This window comes from Lissotriton helveticus, chromosome 4_1, assembly GCF_964261635.1.
Source record: "Lissotriton helveticus chromosome 4_1, aLisHel1.1, whole genome shotgun sequence".
Classification (NCBI taxonomy): domain Eukaryota; kingdom Metazoa; phylum Chordata; class Amphibia; order Caudata; family Salamandridae; genus Lissotriton; species Lissotriton helveticus.
This window is the reverse complement of record NC_136063.1, coordinates 1,885,832,015-1,885,858,589: the sequence shown is the minus strand read 5'-3', so window position 1 is coordinate 1,885,858,589 and position 26,575 is coordinate 1,885,832,015. Positions and strand designations below refer to the sequence as shown.

The 26,575-nt window shown below is 46.9% G+C and overlaps 1 protein-coding gene across 3 annotated transcripts in view; it reads left to right on the top strand.

Annotated features, from left to right (window-relative positions):
• Positions 1–26,575, top strand: part of LOC144827733 (sodium- and chloride-dependent neutral and basic amino acid transporter B(0+)-like) — a 3,091,484-nt gene that overhangs the window by 2,939,831 nt on the left and 125,078 nt on the right. For all 3 annotated transcript variants that reach the window (XM_078685937.1, XM_078685938.1, XM_078685939.1), the window contains one exon: positions 17,372–17,539. In XM_078685937.1, coding sequence (XP_078542063.1) covers positions 17,372–17,539 — 168 coding nt within the window. The remainder of the gene's footprint in view (positions 1–17,371; positions 17,540–26,575) is intronic.

The following is a 26,575-nucleotide window of genomic DNA, read 5'->3' as shown; positions in this document are numbered from 1 at the left end:
GCGAGCGAGTGTAGCGTAGCGAGCCCGAACCACCTAGGGGGCGTTCGGGGGGTTATCACTTACTCTGTGTGTCTCCCTCTCTCTGTCTCCCTCCCTCTCTCTCCCTCTGTCTCCCTCCCTCTCTCTCCCTCTGTCTGTCCACCTCCCTCTGTCTCTCTCTGTCTGTCTCGCTCCTTCTGTCCCGCTCCCTCAGTCGCCCTCCTCCCTCTGTCTCCCTCCCTCTGTCACCCTCCCACCCTCTGTCTGTCTCCCTCCCTCTGTCAGTCTCCCTCCCTCTGTCAGTCTCCCTCCCTCTGTCAGTCTCCCTCCCTCTGTCAGTCTCCCTCCCTCTGTCAGTCTCCCTCCCTCTGTCAGTCTCCCTCCCTCTGTCAGTCTCCCTCCCTCTGTCAGTCTCCCTCCCTCTGTCAGTCTCCCTCCCTCTGTCAGTCTCCCTCCCTCTGTCAGTCTCCCTCCCTCTGTCAGTCTCCCTCCCTCTGTCAGTCTCCCTCCCTCTGTCAGTCTCCCTCCCTCTGTCAGTCTCCCTCCCTCTGTCAGTCTCCCTCCCTCTGTCAGTCTCCCTCCCTCTGTCAGTCTCCCTCCCTCTGTCTGTCTCCCTCCCTCTGTCTGTCTCCCTCCCTCTGTCTGTCTCCCTCCCTCTGTCTGTCTCCCTCCCTCTGTCTGTCTCCCTCCCTCTGTCAGTCTCCCTCCCTCTGTCAGTCTCCCTCCCTCTGTCAGTCTCCCTCCCTCTGTCAGTCTCCCTCCCTCTGTCAGTCTCCCTCCCTCTGTCAGTCTCCCTCCCTCTGTCTCCCGCCCTCTGTCTCCCGCCCTCTGTCTCCCGCCCTCTGTCTCCCGCCCTCTGTCTCCCGCCCTCTGTCTCCCGCCCTCTGTCTCCCGCCCTCTGTCTCCCGCCCTCTGTCTCCCGCCCTCTGTCTCCCGCCCTCTGTCTCCCGCCCCCTGTCTCCCGCCCCCTGTCTCCCGCCCTCTGTCTCCCGCCCTCTGTCTCCCGCCCTCTGTCTCCCGCCCTCTGTCTCCCGCCCTCTGTCTCCCGCCCTCTGTCTCCCGCCCTCTGTCTCCCGCCCCCTGTCTCCCGCCCCCTGTCTCCCACCCTCTGTCTCCCGCCTTCTGTCTCCCTCTGTCTGTCTCCCTTTGTTTCTGTCCCTCTCTCTGTCTCCCTCCCTCTGTCTCCATTCCTCTGTCTCCCTCCCTCCCTCCCTCTGTCTCCCTCCCTCTGTCTCCCTCCCTGTCTCCCTCCCTCTGTCTCCCTCTCTCTCTGTCTCCCTCTCTCTCTGTCTGTCTCCATCTCTCTCTGTCTCTCTCTCTCTCTCTCGGTCTCCCTCCCTCTGCCTGCCTCCGTCTCCTTCACTCTGTCTCCCTCTGACTGTCTCCCTCTGCCTCCCTCCCTCTGTCTCCCTCTTTCTCCCTCCCTATGTCACCCACTGTCTCCCTCTCTCTCTCTCCCTCTGTCTCCCTCTCCCTCTCTGTCTCCCTCTCTGTCTGTCTCAGTCTCTGCCTCTGTCTGGCCCTGTCTCAGACTCTGTCTCTCCGTCTTTCCCTGTCTCTGACTGTCCCTGTCTCCCTCTCTGTCATTGTCTGTCTCTGCCTCTATCTGTCTGCACCTGTCCCTGTCCCTGTCTCTGCCTCTATTTGTCTCTGTCTGTACCTGTCTCTGTCTGTCTGTCTGTCTCCCTCCCTCTCTCTGTCTCCCTCCCGCTCTCGCTGTCTCGCTCCCTCTGTCTATCTCTCTCCCTCTCTCTATCTCTCTCGCTCTCTCTCCCTGCCTCTGTCTCCCCGTCCCACTCACTCTGTCTGTCTCCCTCTCTCTCTCTGTCTACCTCTCCCTGTCTCCCTCCCCCTCTCTCTCTCTCTCTCTGTCTCCCTCCCTCTTGTCTGTCTCCCTCTTGTCAGTCTCCCTCCATGCTGGGATATAACACTGTCTTCACACTAAACGGACAGATTAGTTTTCATTCGAACAAGAGGGTTGAATGGAGCTCCCGTTGCACTTCCTAGCAGGGCTGTTGTACTTTACTTTGGACAATATTGCTAATTGATTATCGGGCCTGCTCTGCATTTCAGGGGGCATTACCTGCACTGCATAGCAGTGCTGCTGCACCTTCAGTGGGACAGTTTCCTCTCTTCTCAGCAAAATCCTATGTGTTAATGAGATAGTTTTGGTCTGTGAAAGCAGCGCTGACATACCTTTAGTGAGGCATTGCCAGCACTCCTTGGCTGTGCTGCAATAACATGAATGGGGAAGCGTTGACCATTGTTAGAAGGGGTGCTACAATTGTAATGGGACCGCTTCAAAACTTCTCAGCATGGCGGCAATGTTTTTAAGCTGAGTGTGATTAAGGGCAATCCTAGCAGGCCACAGTAAAGTCACAGGGACATTAAAGCAATTCTGCCTGCCTGATAGCGGGTGTATGCAGCTCTCAGCGCTGCTCTCTGCCTGGCATCCTGCTCGCCCACATACACGCCAGCCCCCCTTCCACTCTTTTTACTTGTTAATGGGGCTTTGTTGTGAATCGCCCAACCCCCATAGAGCAGAGTGTCTCGGAGTCCACGCTGCTGTGGCTGACTCCGAGACACTCTTTCAAAGGAATGCCTCTTAATTAGCCAGAGTAGTCACACTGGGGTCCACGTACTCCAACGCAAGCTTCAGAGCACGTAGTTCTGCCAACTGGGCGGTACAGTCCCCTAATGTCTGTGTATGCACGACATCGGACTTGAATTCACCATCCACCATAGTACCAACCACAATTGCGCAGGGATACGCGTGTCTAGAACCCGTATCCACTTGCGCACTTCCATCAGTGTAAATGATACAATGAAAATCCTCAAGTTGGCGCATAGTCAGAGGAGCAGGATGAACAAACTCATACTGCAAAAACTCTTGAGTCTGCAAAGAGGAATAAAAAATGAACGTTACTTCCGGGGATGTCAAGGATTTAGCCCATTGTATCCACCGAGGGTGCAAAGCCTTGGAATTTGGTACACTGGCCTTTGTTACTGCCTCCAAGGCAGGATACGGAGTAACAACCACAATGCGTTTTCCCTGCGACAATGCTCGTTCCTTAAGAATCGCCATTTGCACTGCTTTCAAAACTTTTTCCACAGTGGAAAACCGCAACTCGGCCGAAGTGTACTGGTGTGACTTGTAAGCAATAGGGACTGTCTCTCCCTCAATAAAAGTGAGGTACGTGAAACCCGCCGCCCATGGTACGATTCTTATTACCAGGTTGGTGTGGTTATCACAAGTCGACAAGAACTTAGATTCAAATAGGTCAGCCTGCAAAGATTGCAAGATGGCTGAATGTTCTGGCAGCCAGCACGATTTGGAAAAAGTAGGTTGTATCAATGCATAGAGCAACTTGATACGCTGGGCATATTCCGGAATGTATGTATGTCCGAAATTCAAAAACCCAGTAAGGATTGTAGCTTTTTCAGCGTTGTGGGAGCGCGCAAAAGGGAGCATTTCTCCAAGAAGTGAGGAGCCAAGTCTCTTCCTTCATTGTTGAGCTCGTAGCCCAAGAACAACACTGTGTACTCTGCAATATGTGATTTCGCAAAGTTGAATTTATAGCCAAAGTCCGCAAAATGGCAAAAATATGCGGTCAACATATTACAGATGTGGCCATAATGCGTCTCTGAGATAAATGTCATCTACTATACACAATTCCATACGGGAAAAAGGGTCCAAGGGAAAATATTTACCGACCCAATCAAGATTCAATCCCCCATTACATACTAGTACAAACACAACTGGAATCTGGTGGTCAACAACCTATAGTAAGTGAAGGCAAAAAAAGTGCGGCACATTTGGTACAAACCGCTCCTGTACCGTTTTTAATAGGTTTGAAAGCAATACGGGAATAAAAGTGGATGTTTCCTTCCATATCCTTTTTAAATTTTCACATTCTTTGCACTGCACTCCTTCTTTTTAATTGACTGCTTTGTACGTTTGATTGTAGGCAGTTCTTGCCTAATTTGGTGAACAATTTGGTTACTGCTGCCTAACTAATATGTCATGTAATCCACAGAGACACTCTGCTTGAATATGAGGTGCTGTGGTAGGAAAGCAGGAGTTCCAGATGATGACACTGGCCACAAAGGGCAGTTGATGGGAATCCTATAGTCACTTTCCTTACTTGTAGGAGTTTATTTGAATAAGTAGTTATTAGATGTAACACAAGTTTAGGTTACTGTATGTTCAGCATTTGCAATTTTTTTGCCTTCTCTTACTATAGGTTGTTGACCACCAGATTCCAGTTGTGTTTGTACTAGATAAATGTCATCCACATATGAACATGCATCTGTGTCGAGCCTCTCCAGCAGAGAGACTATTTGGGCGGGAATAATGCCTTGACTGTTCTTGTAGCCTATGGCCAATCGAAGGAACTGGCGTTGTTTGCCACCACAGGTAAAACGCGTCCATTGACTACTAAGGGGGGACAAGTTATAGTCAAAAAAGCCATTGGAAATGTCAAGCATGGTTTTGAACCTTTTACGCACAAGACTATCCACAAGAGCATAACTGTGAGTATTCTGCACTGCACATGTACGACCATGCGAGTTTAAGTGGCTGTAATCCAATACCAAACAGTACGAGCCATCTGGCTTGGTCACAGTAAAAAGTGGGTTATTCATCGGAGACACAGACGTTTCAATTACACCTTGATATTCCAATTGTTCAAGGATTTCAGCTACAGAGGCTTTCGCCTCACACCGTATAGGGCACGGGTACTCAAAGTACGGCCCGCGGGCCGGCAGCGGCCCGGCAAGCCTTCCTTGGCGGCCCGCGGACCTTACAGACAGCATACCTGTGTTATTTTTATTTTTGAAAGTGCCAGCAAACACCACTGATTGCAACAGCACGGACTCGGAGAGACGGGCCAGGCGATTCGAGCGATATTCAGAGGGCAGCTTCAGGGGCACTAAGAAGAGGTGAACAAAGCCTCAACATGTAAATGGTCTTTTAATGACCTGTTAAGTACTGGGTGCGGCTGTGTTCGTGCAGGGGAAGCTGCCTCATACCGGGCTGACGCGCAGAGTGAGGTGACGAAGGACAGCAGGGACTGAGGAGGGGGGGATGGGGGTTGAGGTGGTTTGTGCCCCTTTTGCTAAACATATTGAAATTAGCATAAAGAAACAGTGACTATGCTCGGTGCCTTTGCAGGAACTTTTACTGCTGGCTTTCATAGTTAATTAATCTCAACTTCACAGCAGGAATTTTTTCGAAGCACGGGCAAAATAAGATTTTGCGTTTGGGTACTCCCTTTGCCATTCAATCTGGCGCCAACTTGCAGTTTCAAGCGGCCAGGCAGCTGCCTACAGTGGCTTAATGTATCCCCGGGACTGGTTAATCTTTCAAATATTTACATCTGAGAAATAGCGTCTGTGACATGACAACATTTTACATAATATTGCTACAATTTAAATAGCATTGCTTGTTCCGAATGGTGAACTTACTAACCTTTATTCCATTCCTTCAAATTGGTCTGCCTTTTCTGCCCTTTTTTCCTCAGCTTCTTTCTATATATATGAGTGCCGAATGCAAATTGCTGCCTGCCAGAATTAAAGACAATAAATCCTATTCCCTGCATTGTCACTTTAACTGCTATAAAGATGCTAAAATAATCTGATATTTGTGATGCGGGTGACGAAGGGCAGCAGGGAGTGAGAGCCAGGTGAGATGGCAGAGGGTGACAGAGGACAGCAGGGACTAAGGGGGGAGAGGGGGGGAGGTGACGAAGGGCAGCAGGGAGTGAGGGCTGGGTGAGATGGCAGAGGGTGACAGAGGACAGCAGGGACTAAGGGGGGAGAGGGGGGGAGGTGACGAAGGGCAGCAGGGAGTGAGGGCTGGGTGAGATGGCAGAGGGTGACAGAGGACAGCAGGGACTAAGGGGGGTGAGGTGACATAGGGCAGAAGGGAGTGAGAGCTAGGTGAGGTGAGACAGATAGAGACAGAGACAGATAAAGACATATACAGACAGATAGAGGCAGAGACAGGGGCAGATAGAGACTGGGGCAGACAGAGCTAGATAGAGACAGGGACAGACAGAAACAGTTTGAGGCAGAGACAGACAGTGATAGAGAGAGAGAGAGAGAGAGAGAGAGAGAGAGAGAGAGAGAGAGAAAGAGAGGGAGACAGAGAAAGAGAGGGAGACAGAGAGATAGAGAGAGAGAATGAGAGAAAGAGAGGAGGACATAGTGAGTGAGACCGGGGGAGACAGCGAGAGAGGGAGGGAGGGAGAGAGAGAGACAGAGAGAGTAAGGGAGAGCGATAGAGAGAGGGAGGGAGAGAGAGAGAGGGAGGGAGATAGAGAGAGGGAGCCAGGGATGTGTGTATGCAGGGTCTGTTGGCTCAGTGGACAAAGGCATCCGCTGCATTGGCCTGTGTTCAACCTCATGGTCACAGTTTTTTTTGTTGCTCTAGCCCCGCCCCCTCCCCCACTGACCCCACCCCCACCGGTGCGGCCCTCGGCCACAAACCACACTGTAAATTTGGCCCCCGAGAGAAAGTTTGTGAGTACCCATGGTATAGGGCATTGGGGTTGTGGCTGTGGCATGGACAGCAAAGGGATCTCATGTCGAGGGGAAAATGTGTCCCAGCCACAGTGAGTACGGTACAATGCCGGCGCAAGCGCCTTAGCCCAATCTTCTGCAAACTGCAGTGCCTGCTCCTTCAACAGAGTGTGCGCAAAAGCGGGGAGGATCACCTCCTCCCCTTGCGGAACGGCCAAAACAAAAGCTGGGGGCCAGTCTACCTCCACCAACAAAATATCATAAGTAGTCGTTAGATTTTCCCCAAAAAAACTTTTTATGATACGTTCTATGTCACCTTCAATTACAAGGACAATTTCATAAAGTCTTTCAGGGGGAGCCAATCTAGTGTCATCTGTTTCCACTACAACGAAGGTGTCAGTCGCTGTCACCTTCAGTAGTGGACGCAGCGCCTCTCGAACAATGGTAATCTCCGCCGCGCTGTCCAGCAGCGTCAGCGCCCATGTCAGATTCCGAATCTGCGTTCTCACTATCTGTGGCATATCTCTCTGGTACACCAGCAACTTTCTTCTTCTGAAACTGGGATCTTTGACGCATTGACTCGTCCTGCTTGCCTTTTCCATCCGCCTTACGAGGTTGCTAACGGCTCTGTTGGGCACCTTGACCTCTGCCTCCATCTCCTCCATCAGTGGCTGTTACCGATGTTTCCTGCAAAGAGCGAGGAGAACGTTGTTCAGGAACTTGAAACCTATCAGGTGACTTAATAGTACTGCGGTCGCGCAAATCATATTTACGCTCAACGAGGGTAGGTGTAGGGGAAGCGGGACGGGAACCCTGTTTCTGCTACTGCTGCTTTCCCTGTTTTTTGTTCTTACTCCAATTCTGTTTCTGAACTTTCGGGCGGTCATCTTTATCAGATGACCCTTGCTGAGTTTACTGTTGCTTTTCTTTTTTCGCGAAAGGCTTAACACCCAAACTATTACGGCCCACGGTCTTATAAGCCTCCGTAATAATTTTTGGCAACTGACGGGGTTTTTCGGTGTCTGGAACTTCGTGCAGAGAATTAGAGACGTGGACACTTACCGCATCCCCTTTGACATTTGCAAGGAAGAGATTGCGTACCATATCAACCGCTCCCACGAATCGCATTCCCAACTCCACTGCTGCCTCTGATCAAGAGTGTTCAGGATGAGCACGGACCACAGTGGGCAAAACAGCCATTGACCGGGTGCCAAAGCACCTAGTATAGACTGCCTCAAAAATCACCCCCCAAGTTGTACACTCAGTTATGTCAGGCACTAAGTCCTTCTGAAAACTCACGGTGAGGATCATGTGTTTCTCAACAGGACTAGTATTTGGGAACACTGTTTCCAGTCGGTCAAATTCCTTGGTAAGCCAAAACGGCATCTCATCCTTATCCTCGGGATGCTTTCCCATGACCGCATTAACCATGACGGGACTAAGTTTGAGTGTGCCACCGCCAACTGGATGCGCCGCACCACCCGGGGCCCCACCCGGGAGGTTGCAAGTAATATAGTGAACCAGACCCCTAATAACTGCTACCGAAGAGGCATATAGGGGTCGCAGTTGCTGAGCTGTTAACTGCCCCGCCAAAGGATGCGGGATGTAAGCAGCTAACACAGGCCAAGTAGCACCTGGAATGGACAACAGCCCTTGTCTGACAGCTGTAATAACATGTGGGAGGGTGCCATTAAACCAAACGGCGTGCTGCCCAGCAGAAATCGGAATTTCCACTGTCCGATATGGAGTGTACGCTGCCGGAGCATCAGCGGGGGTGTAAGTGTGAAAAGCACCAGAATTAGCAGCCACCGCGGGAAATGTGACCCATGAGTAATACAACTCAACACACCACCTGTCCCTCTAGAGAAACGAGGTATTCCTGCAAATGATTTCGCACAAGACTGTGTGCTGGGATATCAACCGCAGCCATATCGAAACAGTAATAGAGAAGTTCAATACAATATTATAACGCACAACTGGGTAGTAATTCAAATAGTAAACCTTTGAGAAGTTTCAAGCTTGAAATAACCTATGTAAATATAGGCATGTTTTTTATCCGTTACCACCATCAACCGGAAACAATAGTGAGGTGGTCGTAGACTGATATAAGCACTACTCAAGTGTCTTACAATAAGACCACACTCATTGGCGACGCCATGTTACAGGGATTCTGCTCAGACGCAGAACTGTGCACAGAGACTTAGGACCTCAGTGAATTAGGGTGTGCCAAATCTCACCTTAGTACCCAAAATCCCCTACCAGACTAGCAATCAGTGTCACATTAGCTCTTCGTCCTATAGCAAAGAAACCAATGATTAGACAACCTAGAACATGCGACTTAGGACCATCTCAGGAATTGTGGGAAGTGAGAACACTCTTTTGTTATACGTTCATACCAGTCCACAACAGGAGAAAAATAGAGAAACGGTAAAGTTAAAATGTTTATTTTAACGACATGATCTCAAGCGCAGTATTTTAGTCAACATAAGCATACATATGATTGAGAATAATACGGTCAGCATGGTTACAATTCCATAAAATACAAAAGGAGGAATCATATTACAATGATAGTGCAAACAGGTGATAAGAGCGTCTAGTTTAAGCACCGTCCCTGTCTAGGAACTATGTATTATAAAACTATAGACGGTCTCTTGAGCTTTCTTAGGGCGACCCCATTTACCTGTCCGCTCAGTAAGTGTAAATTACATCAGGATCGGTTAGTCTCTCTGCATGCCTGGAATCTTCCAAGTGTGTTCAATTCTGGCAAATGTGCTATGATAAAGGCGCCAGAATCCTACTCGGCTTGCAGCTGCCAAATTGTTGTGTCTAGAATGTGTTACCCGGACACGCCGATAAACAGGCTCAGCACTCACTGTACAGACTGGGGGCACGATGTATGTCTAGAGATGTCGAAAAACACACCTTTTCTCATGTATAGACCTTCGTGAAAGCTAACTCTGCAAAAACAGCTAAGCAGTGTCATGTGCAAAAAAGCAGCAAAAGGTAAAATGGCGTTTAAACTCCTAATAAGCCATACTAACTTAACATGCACGCAGAAAGAGGCCCAAAAACCACACTACAGTAGTGTTGAGTGATGTGAGATTGTCAGGGGAGATGATTTTCATGTAAAGTTGCGTGTCATCTGCGTACATATGGAAGAGAATGTTCATTGAGTTTAGTGCATTTGCAAGTGGTTCCAAAAATAGGTTGAATAGTATGGGGGATAAGGCGGACACTTGTGGGACACCCATGGAAACAGGAGAGAGGCTGGGATAGGGAGTGCTTTGATGCACAGATTATTATTATTATTATTATTATTATTATTATGTTTCTTATATAGCGCCTGAATCGACCCCCGAAGGGGTATCTCCGCGCTTGCCTTGGGAACCCGTCCTGGCTTTTCCCTGTGAGATAGCCCCTACAGGGCATCCCCAAGGTGAAAGCCAGGCATCCCGCCGCAGGGGGGCCGTTGTGGAGATTAAGCAAGCTTAATGCCCAGAGTTGCAGAGTGTGAACCCATGATTAGGTCAGGCACCGAAGCGAGAATTATCGAGTCCATGGACATTTGAGCTCAAGACCCTGCCGCGTCGGGAATTGAACCCTGGTCCCGGGTCTGACCTCTGCTTCAGGGTCTGCCTGCTCTAACCAGTGAGCCACACTTCTCCACTCATTCACAGAGGTCTGCAGGAGACATGCCTGACGTAAGTGAATGAATAAACAAAAAAAGTGTGCATCATATGCAACTTATTATATTGCAACAAATATTAGCTATAAGTAAAATCTGGTTTATATGAGGCAGAATATATATATAATATATAACAACGTTTAACTGAGTATGTGTTGAAAAATTATATTCCCAGGTATACTATTTATCAAACATGTTTTAATATTAGGGATGTACAATGCTTCATACTCCGCCATCGACTTTGGGTGAAAATGGCAAACCACACTTTTTAAAGTGTGTGAAGCTTGTAGTGTTTCAAAACATTAACCGCAATCGCCTGCTAGAGATGTTTTATTTTCTCATATTTCTTTAACTGGTTTTTACAAGGAAACAACAATTCAGTTTAGTGACGTTTCCTCCCATCTTCACTCTTGCTTCCCCCACAAACCTAGAGAGAGGGGCAAGTCCCCGCAGACATAGTACTTTCAAAATAAAGGAAAATATGGACCAGTGCATGGCTCACAGGCAATGTAGATAGCCTGAACATAGGTCACATAAATGCCTTAACATTAAGCAATCACACACCCTCGTACATCCCTAGGCATATTAAAATATCAATCATCTTCATGATCTGCTTCCTTCTCCACAATAGTTTCCTCCACTTCCTGCTGCAGGCGAACCTCCATAGGGTCTCACTCCATTCTACCACATTGGTCGGTCCCAGTATACACTAACCATTGACTCACCCCACATTCTGCTTGTACTCATCTCGCTAATTTTAATGCCATTGCTTCCTAGTGGGTAGTCGGTTAGTCATCCATCTTAATGCTATGCATTCCTTTGCTACTGCAAAACCCATCTCCAAGACCCTGAAATTTGAAGCCTGTAGCCCTCCGCTGCTGTTATATTTTATACAGGTGCCCCGATAAAGGCTCAGGTGGTAACTAAACCTTTCACCTATATTTTCCCTGCCATTACACTACATAACGATTCTTGGTACTGACCTTTTACCTAGGTATGGTACTGCCTAAATGATGTGGTGTTTTCTCCGAAAACTAGTCACATTCATTATGCATGAGGATTCTTCGAATCTCAGCAGGACTACCATCTCCTACATAATAACTATGTATGAGGGTCATTCCTTCTGTCATCCTAGTCCGACATGACACAGCAAGGTAGATCGCCTGAGGGTACCACTTTGGGTATATATGAAAACCATATCTTTGCTGAGGCAGGGAGAGGAAAAAAAGACTTCCATGCTGACACAAGACGCTAAGGTTCCTGCATGCAGGCACTCCAGCTCGGTCCCACAGTTTCTCACTGCAGGTAATGGGGTTGACTTTATTCTAGTGGGAGTCTTGGCTCGACACCTACATACACGCTAGGTACACGTAGGTACGTCTAGCTAGGGTTGGATCGTAAGAGTACGCATTATTACTGTCATGTATTTTTATACCTGCCTGTATTCATTGTTTTAGTACCATGGTAGGAATCTACCATCCTTTTACTATGTTGGTGCTTATAATCTATGTTACACTAGAATGGTTCTAGCTCAATAAATACTTATTGAAAACGCCCCCACTGTTTATTCTGTGTATCTCTCTGAGACAAAGTGAGCGTAAGTGACTGAGCAATAAGTACTGTACTGTTTCCACAATCTCTGATAAGACAGAGTTGTCATGTACAATAGTTGCCAAGAACTATTCTCTCCTTGGTAAAAGGAGTTTTCAGTGGCACTTTGAGATATCTGTCATACAGGCTAACATACCCGATGGGGGTGTCTGGAATCAGTCTGGACACCAATCCCACAGTCTTTGTTGTCTAAACGCGCAGATCCTATTTAGGTTTATAGGAACTACACGACACCAAGGAAGCTTTAAGACTTCCAGACTGTTCCGTGCCCTTCCATATCCCCAGTATAATAGCCTTAGGAGCTCATTAAGCTTGCTGAAACATGATTCTTGAATTCGCATTGGCATGTGCTTTTGCACATATAGTACTCGAGGTAACATGATCACTTTACTTATGTCCATACCATCCATAAGGGACATTGGGAACTGTAACAATTTTCATACGCTTCTTTCCAGGCCATCCAAAAGTGCACCACCATTTTGAGGCATATAGCTTGTTGACGGCTGAGCTGAGCTATACCACCAGATAATTCACTGGTGTTGTTTACACTGTTGTATTAGGTAAGTTTGTATCCATGATCGGGTAGAGTACCGATGTATCTGCATTTAGCTGGAACCCTAAGTGCATCCCTCACTTCAATCACTGTGTTGTGTACTGCGCCCCATGTGTTTATTCCATTCCTTAGTGTCAACAGAATGTCATCCTCATATAGTGAGATAATCTCTTGTTTGCCTCCCACCATAATCTAGGCATCCTCATGTCTGAGTCATGTTAATTGAACTAAGTTTTCGATGACCAAAGCGAAAATCAGCGGTGAGAGGGGGCATCCAAGGCCGGGCTAGCCATAGCGGGCATTGGGCATTTTCCCAGGAGGCTGGAAGGGTAGGGGCTCATTTTGCGCCGCAGTGAGGGCAGTTTATATGTTTCTGGTGGCTGTTTTTTCAGCAGTGCTGCAATATTGGCCCCAGTAACAAAAAACTAGTGCTTCACACTTGCACCCTCGCCCCCCCACCAGTCTGGGGGCTGGTCTTTCAAAATTCCCAGGGCTACTTTGGGTTCCCAGTTTGGCCTGGGAACATCCCTGTCAAGTTCTCCTCTCCACCGGCTAATTGTCTGAGATTCTGTGATCCATCTCTCCCTGATGTCTGTATATAGCAATTTCACCCATAACTGAAAATCTGTCCCCAAGGTTTGAGCGCATAGTGCATAAACACCCAGCTCACAGTATTGAAGACTTTGTGCACATCCAGACTAGCCACCGCACATAGGGCCCGATTACGATGAGATTATGATATGTTCCAGATCGAATCGGTTTGGAAATGGTTTCCGACTGACTCGGATTTGGAGAGTCCGACCGAGTATGATGCACCAGGATACTTCCAGATACAATTTGGTTGGACTCCCATTGACTTCTACGGGAGCCTATGTTCCTAACTGCATCGTAACCTGGCCCTCAGTCAGGGCGGCACGTTCCCGATCCGATCTGGAAGTAGCAAATGGCCTAGGGGGCCTTCCTAACTGCTTTGTAATCGGGCCCTAGGTGGGAATGCTTTCCTAACTGTATCGTAATTGGGCCCATAAAAGGAAAATGTTCAAGATAGTTTTTAAGCAAAAACGTTTTACTCGAAAACTGTTATACCAAAAGCTTAGTTCTTGCACATTTTTTCTCCCACACACCTATTCGAGGCAAGAATGCCACCACTGTTATTATTCAAAACATTGTCAGAATTGCTCAGTGAATGTGATTTTTAAAAACAAAATTAAAGCGCAGAAAAATACCTTTTAATAATGTTTATAAAATAAGTATTATACAGCCTTCTTCATAAAGATCGGAGTCTTGGCATTGACTATTTCATGTCTAAGAGATGGTGCTCAAGCTCAAACCCCAACCTTTTGGCCCAGATTCAAAAGGTGCTGCTTGAATAGGGGAAATAAAAAATGGAGTCACTCTCAGATAGTTTTTGTTCCAGAAGTGTTGTGACTAATTTCTATGCTGACTGGAATTGTATGTGCCACGCATACCTCTGATGTCTACCCCATGAAAGCTCCAGGAGATGTTTTCACGATAATTCACAAATAAAAGATGTGCCACAGTTCACCACCCTTTTGCCTCAAAGGTTAATATTCTAATTATCATGGTAAAATCGGACTCAGAGGGTTCAGAATTCGTCAAATGCAGTAAGTCCCTGTTGCAAAAAACCTGCATATCCTGTTATTTAAATAGCATTTTTCCCCAATATGTATAGGTATCTAGGGAAAACTGCAGGACTGCAAACGTTATCGGACGTTATCGGACTCTAATTACTGGGTTTAGTGAACTACACACAAATTATGACTCTGATTCCTGCACAAACAGGAATGTTTGCGGGGGTAGAATTTATGTAGTATACTTGTAATCAGGGCCTTCAAATTTTATGGACAAAGTCACAAAGGAACGCAACAGTTAGTCTTCTTTCTTAGTACAACTTCTATGAATTGGTGCATGTTAGAAATGAAAGTCTCTAGTTAGCAACAGCTGTCACCTTTGTTCAAATAGGGAACCTTCTTTCTAGTCAGGATAAGGGGGATACGCTACTGAAATAACCCCTACTCACCCACTTGTTAGCTTGGCACGAGCAGTCAGGCTTATCTCAAAGGCAGTGTGTGAAGCATATAACATACAGTTATACAGTGAAAACACTACAAAAGGACACCACACCAGTTTTAGAAAAATGACCAATATTTATTGGTGCAAACAAGACCAAAATGATTAAAAGACCAACATATAGTAATCAAAAATATGCACATTGCAGGAATAACTTTAAAATGCAGTTCCTTAAAACTGGTAGCTCCCGCAATGCTGAAAACAACAGAATTCAACAGTTCTGACCAGCCGCGTCGGTGCGGACCACCGTTAGTGTTAGCAGAGTCATAAACTTTAGTTCAGGCCGACTGTGTCGGTGTGGGCCGGTCATGGCATCCGTTGCGGTTTCGATGTGAAGCATAGAGGTGCAGCGTGCAGCGCCCTCAAGTTGCAGTTCAGGCAACTGCGCGGTGACGGTCGTCCAGCGGCATCAGTGAGACCAGGGCTACGGTGCACAGGAGGTGGTTCTTGTTGCGGTGCTGACAGGTCACGGTGCAAGCGGCAGTGCTGGTTGATGGGAGCTGGTGTGGGTCGGGCAAGACTGCAGAGTGTGATGGGGCAGTGCATTGTGTGACTTACGAGCAGTGCCCCAAACCATGGTGCAGGCACGGGTGTCGAGGTCAGCAGGCAGCGTCATCGTCTGTGAGACCAGGGCAGCAGAGTGAAGCAAGGCAGGGCGGACTGCTGTACCCACAAGTCCCGGTGCAAGCAGCGGGTAGGTGGCATCGGTGGTCGTCATCATCGGTGTGACCAGGGTCGCGGTGCGAAGTGAGGTGGTGCCCCCTGCGGTGCACTCAGGACACGAAGTCCACAGTGGTGTCAGTGATGGTGTCTGCTGCTTTGCATCTCTGTGGTAACTGAAACACATTCCAGAGGCGGTACCGAGTGGTAAGTGAAGTTTTTGCTGTCCCTGAGACTTCATGATTAGGAGGCAAGCTCTATTTCAAGCACTTGGAGATACTCATCGACAAGGGAAGACAGTTCAGTCCAGTCGTTTTACTGACCAAGGCAGGAGCAGCAACTGCAGGCCAACCCAGAAAAGCAACAATACAGCAGAGGGGCAGTATTCCTCTTGGCAGTTCTTCCAGCTCTTCTTCTTGGTAGGTTCCTTGATCCAAGCAAGTTCTAAAATTCTGGGATTTAGGCCCCAATATTTATACAACATTTTCATTGTTCTCTTGTGGCAAAAGCCTCTCAGCTCAGTCCAAACCAGTTCTGTCCTCTCTGGCCAAGCTTTCCGACAGGAAGTGAAGATAGTATTGTGCATGTGAGACAGGGCCTATTCAGCTGCAAGGGAAATCTCCTCTACTCTAAATGCAGCCCTGACTTATTCATTAAAGGCAGGACACACCTTAACCACCCCAGTGGCTGTCTACAGTGAATGCACATCCCCCACCGCTATCACTCCAAAGCCAGACAGTCAACCCACAACCAGCAGAGGCACACAGGGTGCCTAAATAAGAAAATACCCACTTTCTAAAAGTGGTATTTTCAAACACACGATATAAAAATGAATGCACTAAAAGATGCATTTTTTTCATTCTGAGTTCAGGCATACTAAACTCCATTGCTCTATCTTGTCCCAAGGGGTAGTTATACTTGTAAGATGTTACAAAGTATCTCGCATTCTGTCCTATGGGGCAAATTGCATTTCACTATTAAAAAACGAAATACACTGTATTTCACTATCAGGACATGTCACACACACAGGTACCAGTCCTCATTCACTGCACCCTGCACACAGGGGTACCTTGGGCCTACCTGAGGGGTTGTTACATGTAAGAAAAGGGAAGGTTAGGGCCTGGAAAGTGCGTGCACTTGCCAAGTCGACACAGCAGTCACTACAGTGTGCAGTCACTTCAGTGGCAGGCCTGAGAGCCCTTTGAAATGCTGCTTCTGTGGGTGGTACAATCAATGCTGCAGGCCAACTAGCAGCATTTGATTTACAGGCCCTGGGCACACACAGTGCACTTTACTAGGGACTTAGTAGGAAATCAAATAAGCCAAACATGGAAACATTAATCCATTTAAATAATTTACCAGGAAAACATATGCACTTTAGCACTGAATAGCAGTGGTAAAGTGCCCAAAGTCCTAAAAGCAACAAAAACACAGTCAAAAACAGGAGGCCAAAAAGCAAAAGGTCTGGGGGTAAACCATCTGAAAAGGCCAAGTCTAAAAGTGCCGATTACTTTCTGCAGTTCACAAACATTCCCAGTAATACGCTTGGAAAGATACACCAAGTGCAGGTTTCCTGTCATACTCATGGGAATCTATGTGACACGTTCACCGGGATAAGTAACACACAAATATGCACTGGTGACATAGAGCCGGACATGTAAAACTCACTTTTTTTTTTTACACTTTCTTTTTTGTTGTCACTGTGGAAATTATTTTCCCTGTGCAAGTCCCTTCCCCTACCTCATGTCAAGTTTTAGGTGCTCCGTTCACTTCACTCTGGAAGGGTAGTTACTCCAACCCTTTGCTTGAGTGCAATTCCAACCATTTCTAAAGTGAAAAAGAGTAGCCTTGTGCCACCGCCCCTTGGGTGGGGTGCAGTAATCTGCAAATACACACACGGGATTATGAATTACACTGAAATAAAACAATTTAGGTCTCTTGAGGAATCTATGTGTTTTGATCTGTCTGGACTATGTGAGTGAATTACTGGTAAATAAAGCCTTTTAAGGTGTATTGACATATGTTTTTGGCCGACAGTACCTTTCAGAATCAGGCCCTTAGCATTTTGGAGACCATTGTTAAACTATCAGGAACAACTACGCCCATTTTGTTATTCTTTGAATGTGGAAATACAAAATATATAGATAAAGGAACAGTTGCATCTGGTTTTGACTTTTCTTCTGTACTATTCATTTGAATAATTGTATTGATGCATGAAAAAATGAATAGCTATATTCATGTTAAATTCGCTGTTCTTCTCTTTCCAACAGGCGATTCTACTGTGGTCTCTGGTAACATTTGAAACACCAACGTATGGTTCCATTAAATATCCTGTCTGGGGGACTGTGACAGGATGGTGCATTCTTGCTTTCTGCCTCCTCCCCATCCCATTATTTGCCATCACGACAGTCGCTACAACTGATGGAAGTCTGTTTCAGGTGAGTTTGGAAAACAATAGCCTACGAAATTCGAATGTTTGATGAAAATATGATTTAACGAAGGAAGAGCTATTTATGCCCAGGCTTCTAAGCTTAAAGTGACCCGGAAGGAAAATACTGGCTTATTTCTGTGATATTGGTTTGCAGCTGAGCAACAACTTGTAATGCTCTCTCCAGAGCAGGTCTGATGATGACTGGCTTTAATATGTCGCTATTAACAACCATTATAATAGATCAGCAAAACCTTCAATATTGAGGAAAATAAAAAACGAATCTTTTCATTCTCATAAAACAGATTTCATTATGCAGTCATTACAAATTATAGCACACAAAAGACAGTGCAACAGTTCTTGCCCATATACAAATATGACAAAGCCAATAAAGTCGAGTGCTGGCTGGCAAGATTTGGCTTTCAATGCTTGTGTTCTTTTGTAAAGGTATTAAAGCAACACCTTCTTTATTATTTACTAAGTTACCCATGGAGCTCTACTGTGCAAAACACAGAACTCCAAATTAGGTAGATGCTGAAGTCCTGCTTTTCTACTTGTGATGAGACACTGTTTCACAAATAAGAAAGCCTCTGCCTTAACCTTACTAGGCCCATCATATCATTTTCTCATTTCCTCTTCTATTATTTTTACAACTCTCTTGGTCCTTCGATGGATCTTGTTTTGTACAGAGAAAGGTTGGATATGGAAGGTCCCAACAGGCATCAAATGAGGACCTGGAATTGGATAACTGGACTACGAACTAGAAACCAGATTCATGTAAATTACTCTCAAAACAAGTCAAAGTTGCCAGGAACGCTATGCAAAATCTCCCTTCCTAGGATTTGTTTGGGTCAGTAGGAATCCAAAAGTAAAGAAATAACCAGCAGACCATCTGTTACCAACCATTTAAGTTGTCTGTTAAATCGGGCAATATTTTATTCTTGAAGTTCCCAGTTTGACACCTCCTCGATTTACTTCATCTGGTTGGACTACTCAGTTCATTGGTCAGGTCGGATAGGATAAATGTCAAGCAACAACATAAAGAAGACACAAAATGTAGGGAAATAGGTGGGACAATTAAGTAGTCTATAAGCAATCTAATATGTGAAATGTTGGAGCAATGCTCTTTTAGCAAGAGCACATAAGTGAGTTCAAGCGGACAGTTTTCCAGGCAGATGTTGTGGACTGTAGTGAAAAATGTAGCAAAGCATCTTGTACAGTACATGAGAACTCAGGAAACCATCAATCAATCAGGGGTTTGAAAAGCACAGCAACTCACCCGTGAGTGTCTAAAGACGCTGTTGGGGGCGTCTCTGTAGGGTGCTCAGATCATCTGAAGAGGTAGGTCTTGAGATATTTGTGGACTGGAGCAGTGTAGGGATTTGCTGGAGGTAAAGGTGGAGGGGGAGGTTGTTCCCGATCTTGGCTGCAAGGTAGGAGAATGACTTACCACCCCTTCTGGCCTTGTAGATGCATGGGATGGTGGACAGAGAGAGGTCGGCTGATTGGAGGTTTCTCTTGGGGATGTAAATGTAAATGTCATGGTACTTATAGAGCACACTGTCACCAGACTGTCACCTTGCGGTGTCGCCAATTCGGCTTCCTGGTGCTGATACTCATTCCGCTGTGGAACCCCTCCTGGCTTTCCCTGTAAAGTGTCCACTCCTGGGCACCCCCAGGGTGAAGCCAGGCATCCTTAGCGCTGTTGGGGCCGATGTGGAGGCTAAGCAAGCTATTGCCCAGAGTTGCAGCGTGGGGGCCGTGATTAGACTAGGCACCGAGGCGAGAATTAACAGGTCCGAGGAAATTGAGCCCAAGACCCCGCCGAGGTGGGAATCGAACCCTGGTCCCAGGCCAGAACTCTGCATCAGGGTCTGCCGCTCTAACCATTGAGCCACACTCCTTCCACACGTGGAAGAAGGTGTTCAGTTAAGCAGGGCCGATTGTGTGGAGGGCCTTGTATGCATGCGTGAGGAGCTTTAAGGTTATTCTTCTTTTGATGGAGAGCCAGTGGAGATCCCAGAGGTGTTGGGTGATGTGGTTGTGACTGGGATGTCTAGGATCAGTCTGGCAGCAGCGTTCCGGATGGTCTGGAACTTTCGGAGGATGTTTTTGTTGATTCCAGCATAGAGGGCATTGCCGTAGTCCAGTCTGCTATTGATGAGGGTATGCGTAACCGTTTTTATGGATTCCGAGGGGATCCATCTGAACCTTTTTCGGAGTGTGTGGAGGGTGTTGAAGCAGGCCAAGAATAAGGCATTGATCTGGCAGTTCATAGTGAGCAATGAGTCCAGTATGATGCAGAGGTTTTGTGCATATTATTTTGGGGTGAGGGGGTTTCTGAGTGTGGGGGCCACCAGGTGTCGTCCCATGCTGAGGGGGTGGAGCCAATGATGAGGAATTCTGTTTTCTGAGTTGAGTTTCATCAGGCTCTTCTTCAACCAGGTTGCGATGGCTTTCATCCCTTCTTGGAAGTTGTGCCAGGTGATGTTGGGTTCCTTGGTGAGGAAGAGGATGAGCTGGGTGTCGTCGGCGTAGGAGACAATGTTGAGCTTGTGTTTTCTGATGATGGTTGCGAACGAGGACACTTAGATGTTGAAGAGGGTGGGGCTGAGGAAGGATCCCTGTGGTACTCCACATCTGGTCTCTGTTGGTTCTGAGAGGTAGGGCAGGAGTCTGACTCTCTGAGTTCTGCCTGTGAGAAATGAGTGTGTCCAGTTGAGGGCCTTTCCTCAGATACCGGTGTAGTGGACCCTGGTGGTTAGTGTGCAGTGGGGGACTGTGTCTAAGGTAGCTGAGAGGTCCAGGAGGGTGAGGACTGCCATTTAGCAGTGGTCGAGGAGGACACAGTTGTCGTTGGTGTATGAAAGAAGGGCAGTCTTGGTGCTGTGGTTGCTTTGGAATCGGATTTAAGAGATGTCCAGGACATTGGTGGCTTTGAAGACGTTTGCTAGCTGGGTGTTGACTGCCTTTTCAATGACCTCGGATGTGAATGGGAGCAGTGAGATGGGCCTGAAGTTCTTGAGGTCAGTCGGGTCCTGTGGAGGGATTCTTCAGGAGGGGTTGACTACAGCTTGCTTCCAGGTGTTGTAGAATGTGGTAGTTTTGAGGGAGAAGTGGATCGTACAGCGTAGTTTAGCTGTGATGACTGTGGTGGACCTGTGGAAGATGTGGAGGGACAGGGGTCTGAGGGTGCTCGGGAGAAGTTGATCTTTAATGTGTCTTCTGTCAAGAGTGGTGTCCAAGTGAGTAGGGTCTATTGGGTTGAATCGCTGGGGGTGGGGTCTGAAGCAGTGCAGAGGTCTAGGTTGTCAAATTTGTCATAAAGCATCTTAATCTTATAGTGAAAGAAAGAGTTGCGTCCTTTGCAGAGGTCTTGGGAGGGTGGGACGTCTGTTGTTTCGCAGCCAGGTTTGGCAAATTCAAGGCTGATGGAGAACAGCTCTTTGGAGTTGTGGGCATTAGTGAGAATTCTGTCTTGGAGAAAGTTCTTCTTTGTGGATTTGATGAGTTGGTGGTGTGCTGTGTTGGCTGTTCTCTAGGCGGTGTGTGCTTCAGGCATTTTGCTGTTTCTCCATGTCTTTTGTAGCTTTCTTGAGGGGGGCGAGTGTGTTTGCGCAGTTAGTGATCCAGAAGTGGAGATTGCTTGTCATGGTGTTGGTATCTGGCATCGTTGGACGTGGAGTGCCAGTGAGGGCGGAGGTGAGCTGTTCTTGGGTGACTTTGTTCAGGGTTCTGTGGAAGAGGCAGAGCATGTGCTTGTGCATAGTGGGTTTTCTAAAGGAGAAATGGATGCAGTGGTGGTCCAGCCAAAGACGTTCTGTGGTATGACTGAAGGCAATGCTGTTTCATCCTGCGAAGACGGGGTCAAATGTGTGTCCTGCTGTGTGCTTGGGGGCAGTGACAAGTAGCTTCAGTCCTATGTTGGCGAGGTTCTCTAGTAGGGCGTTGGTGTTGGAGGTCGCAATGGTTGTCCAGGTGGAAGTTTAGGTCTCCGCATAGGATGTAGTCTGTAGAGGCGAAGGCATGGAATGCGATGAGGTTGGCGATGATGCATGGGAGCCAGGTGGCCTGTAGATGAGGGTTCCGTAGAGAGTCTTTTTGGGGTTGGTCTGGATATGAAAGTGGATATGTTCCATGAGGGTCGTGGATTCATCTAGGTCAGAAGTTCTCATGTGGAGGGAGCTTTTGTGTATGATGGCGATGCCTCGTCCTGGGCGGGTGGTGCAGTCTTTTCTCAGGATCTTGATACATCGGGAATGGCGGCTCCTGTGTCAGGCGTGGAGTTGGCATTGGTCCAGGTCTCCTAGAGGAAGGTGACGTTGGACATGTGGGTATTGGGGGGGTCCCAAATTTCTATGGCGTGCCTGTGTAGGGAGCGCACATTGAGGAGTATGCAGTTCAGTGGTTTGTGTGCGGTGGCATCCGGTTGGTTGGGGCTACTGCTGTGGTGGGTGGAGGTGCCACAGGCAATGTTGGCAGGACATCAGGCCTGGGGTGTTGCTCGACATTGAGAACTAACAGTTGTTGCTGCATCTTGGTGGGAGAGCGCGGAGGGTTCTGGAGTATTTACGGAGGTGGGTTGATGGACCAGGGTCCCTGGTGCTTGTTGCGGTCAGGGCATGGATGGGCCCACATGGGCTTGCCGTTGGTGCAGGGGTCAGGGGCAGGGTGGTCAGCTGGCAGGCAGGAGCAGGGAGAACACTCTGGAGGGGGGTGTGGGGCAGGGGCGGCAGTAGTGGCAGGAAGCGCGGGAAAGGAGAGAGAGCAAAACAAGAAAAAGGAGGAAAATGGTTCAAACAAGAAAAAGGGGAAAATGAGAAATGTGAAAGCAAAATGTGAAGAGAGACAAAAAAAGAGAAAAAGGGCACAGAGGGCACAGAAGAACGCAGAACAGCAATAGAGCAGAGTGCTCTCCCACTGGAACACCAGGGATGAGGTGCAGGTAGGAGCCTGCAGGTTTAAGAGGGCCTTGAACACCTACCTTGCACAGAGGTGCTAGGCTCAGAGGGCAGTACCTCAAGGCTGGAGCTGCACGAGGGTAGAGCAGTCACACTGACCAGGTCAGTGGTCTTGCTCTTCTTGCCGCACAACGGCAGATATTAAGTAGGGATCGGGGGAGGGCGTTCACCTCTGAAGCGGGAATGACTTGTTGGAGGGGGAGAGGCGGTAGGGGCAGCAGCGGTGGAGAATGCAGGAAACAAGAGAGCAAAAAGAAAAAAGGAGCAAAAAGATTCAAGACAGAAAGAGGGGACAAAAGTGAATTGAGATCAAAATGCGAAGAAGGAGAGCAAAAAAAATAAAACAGGCACATTGGGCACAGAAGAAAGCGGAACAGCAGAGTGCTCTCCTATTGGACCGCCAGGGATGAGGTGCAGTCAGGAACCTGCGGGTGGAGGAGTGCCTTGAACACCTAGCTTGGACGTAGACTCCAGACTTAGAGGGCAGTACCTCAATGGTGGAGCTACGCAGGGGAGAGCAGTCACGCTGATCAGGTCAGTAATCCTGATCAGAGCGACCGTGTAAAATAAAACACTGTTTTCCGAGTGGTGGATTCAGCAAATCAAGAAACTTTACATATGCAGTCAGGCCCACATTAATTTGAGCTAATATACCATAAATATATATGATTAATAAGCATGCATTCATAGTGAATATAAATAAGTTACGATTCTAGTATAACTCTGATGCACTTGAAATCATTTAGTATGGATACGAATAACATGTATCAGTATGGTACACTACTACCTTTCGAATGTACCAACATGCATATATAATTCAAGACATAAATTCATAATTTAGTAGGTAGAATAAAGTCTACGGAAGTTTTATGAATGTATTATTAATTAAGAATGTGTAACACCTATTTTTCTTTTTTTCATTTTGGTGCACACGTTTACACACACAAATGATAACTTTCAATAAAATTCACTATCATAATCAGGTCTAATCATAAGATTTGATTAATTTTCATTTGTTATTCACACGTAAATGACAATAAAGGACGATTAGAGGTCAACTCTATACCATGAGAACTCACTATTTACACATTTCTAGCACACCTTAATGAAATATAGTACTTTGTCAATTAGTAAAACACAGTTTATATCATTTACACAAATGATATAATCGAGGCTACATCATTTCTGCATGCTTTTACGGTTCAGTACTTAAATGTTATGTTATGGTAATTGCATTTCTAAAGCACGCGGTTACCCAAGGGTGTCCTGGCGCTGGCTACAGTCCATCTGATTGCATGGGGTGTATGGACCTTTGTGGCAAACAGCTAGGTTTTCAGCCCTTTCCTGAATGACAACAGCTCCGTGCCATTCCTAAGATGTAACCGAAACTCATTCGATGCCCGTGTGGAAAATGTGAAAAAACTTCTACTGCCCCAGCTAGCTTTTTTTGCTGAAGGTATAACCACCCTCTTTGCTTCGGTGAAGCAAAGAACTCTGCTGGGAATGTACTATTTGAAACGCTGTTTCAGGTACTCTGACCCAATTCCATGAAGGGCCTTGAAGACCATACACAGGGATTTAAAATGTACTCGTTGTTTCACTGGGAGCCAGTGTAGCCTTTTTATTTCTTTGTTTACTGAAACAAACTTTGTTGTCCCAGTCAGCAGTCTAGCTGCTGTGTGTTGCACTAATTTGAGCTTAGATGTTGCTTTTGGATATTGAAGTAAAGCCTATTGTAATAGCCTACACGTGACATTATTAGAGCGGATATCACTATCCTTTGACATTCCTCTGGTATGAATGATTTTATTTTCCTTATCATTCTAAGGAGATGGAAACTAGCAGAGGTTACTGCGTTTACCTGGTACCCCAAAGTGAGTTTATTGTCAACTATGACACTCAGATTTTTTGCTTTCCTCATTGGCTCTGGGAGAGACCCTAGTTCGTCTGGCCACTAGTCTGGGGTCCAAAAGTTGGCGTTATTACCAAAGATGAGGACCTCTGTTTTACTGGAGTTTAACTTCAAACAGTTGGTCATCATCCATGACTTGATTGCTTTCATACAATCATGGAACCTTTTCCCTTTCTCTGCTTCCTGTCTGGGGCCTAGGGACACCACTATTTGGGTGTTGTTCGTATGTGATATCAACTGAAACCCAAAGGATCTGATCACCTCTGCCAGTGGCGCCACATAAACATTAAAGAGGGTAGGATTAAGAGATGAGCCCTGTGGCACTCAACATGGTTGGGAAAAAGGTTTATAGTGGGCCTTATCAAGGTCCACTGTTTGAATTCTCTCTGTTAGGAAGGACTTCAGAAGGTTACAAGCATTTTCTCTGACCCCACATGTTGACTAACAATCCATCAGAATATCATGGTGGACCGTATCGAAGGCTGCTGAGAGATCTAATATAATTAGTGCAGCCTTGCCTCCCTGGTCTAAAGCTTATCTTAGTTCTTCTTTAGCTTTTAGCAGGGCAGACTCGGTACTGTGTCCTGCCCTGCATCCATATTGAGTGGGGTCTAGTAAGTTATTAGCTTGGAGGAATGCACTAAGTTGCGTGTTCCTGACTCTTTCTACCATTTTTGCTGGCAGGGGTAAACGGGTAATTGGTTGGTAGTTGTTTGGGTCCTTAGGGTCAAGATTAGACTTTTTTAGCAGCGGGAGAATGGATGCTGTTTTCCAACTTTTAGGGAACTGACCGAATTCAAACATAGTGTTAAATATTGGGATCAATGCTGTACCTATGATATCGGGAACAAGTTTGATCAATGAAACTGGGCAGGGATCATAGGGGGATCCCGATGTAGTGGAAGCAAGGAGGCTCATTGTGTCAGGCTTCTCTAGTGGTAAAAAGAGGTCAAAAGTTGGTCGTGAATTGGTTGTAATGGTTGCCAGTGAACCTAGTTCACCTGTATCTCCAGTCTGGGGAGGCTAAATGCAAAGAAGATAGCTTTCATCTTTTGTAGAAAAATGGTGGTGATTTCCTCACAAACTTCAGGACTACTCTGAATAGGTGGAGTCCAATGGGTAGCCAATTTAGCTACTGTCCTAAAAAGTTCTTTGAAGGACGATTCCACTTGTAAAATTTGATCTCTAAAATAGATCTTTTTGGTGTTGAACAGTAGTTTTTTATATTGGACAAGGCTGTGTTTATATGACTCATTATCTACGAGGTTATAGCCTCTCCTCCAGCAGCGTACTAAGCGCTTACAGGCAAGCTTTTGCTTGCTCAGTTCATCAGTAAACTAAGGAGCTGAAGGCTGGGAATGTTTAGGGGCCCAAAGTTTTACCGGGGCTAGGTTATGACATGCTGTGTCCACCCACTTTGTATAGCAGGCAGTGGCCTTGCCTACTTCGACAGAAAGGGCGGGGGCTGTGGTCATAAGGAGCGCTTCTAGCTCTGGGTGCGTAATTTTCCCCCTTGCTCTTCTTTCTACCTTTTTGTTTACTCCTTCCTCCTCATGAACGGAGTCGGGGTGTCAGTTTAAATTGGATAGCAAAATGATCTGATCAAGCAAGAGGCAGCACCTCAGTACAAGATAGTTGTGGGTTGTTTGAAAAAATCCCATCTGGGGTGTGCCCTGCAAACATGTTTGGGGTGGTCTACGAGTTGCTTGAGACCTCCAATATTCATCACCCCCCCAAACAAGTCGTTTCTGGATCAGAAAGTACTTCCAGATGGAAGATGAAATCCCCCATGATCGTGTAGGAATCAGCACAAAACCCATCCTCTGTCGGAGTCCCAACTTCCGCTACAAAGGCACTTCTGGGGCCTGGAGGTTGATAAAGAAGGACATCCTTGAAAAAATTAAGGTAGTTGGTGTAGAAATTAAAGGTGAGAGCTTTGCAAGTTGAATTGGAAGCTATTAAAAAGGAGGAGTGTAGGGAGTTGTGATATATGACTGCCAATCCCCCCCACTCCTAATGGGTCTAGGTCTATATTATATGTAGCATAAAAACCATGGAGATGTAGCCTTGGCCAGATCCGGCCCTGCCGCCTTATCTGATCAAGTCTCAGTAATAAATGCAATTTTAATATTATGCTCCTTAATGAAGAGCGCACACTCTGTGCTGCATTCCC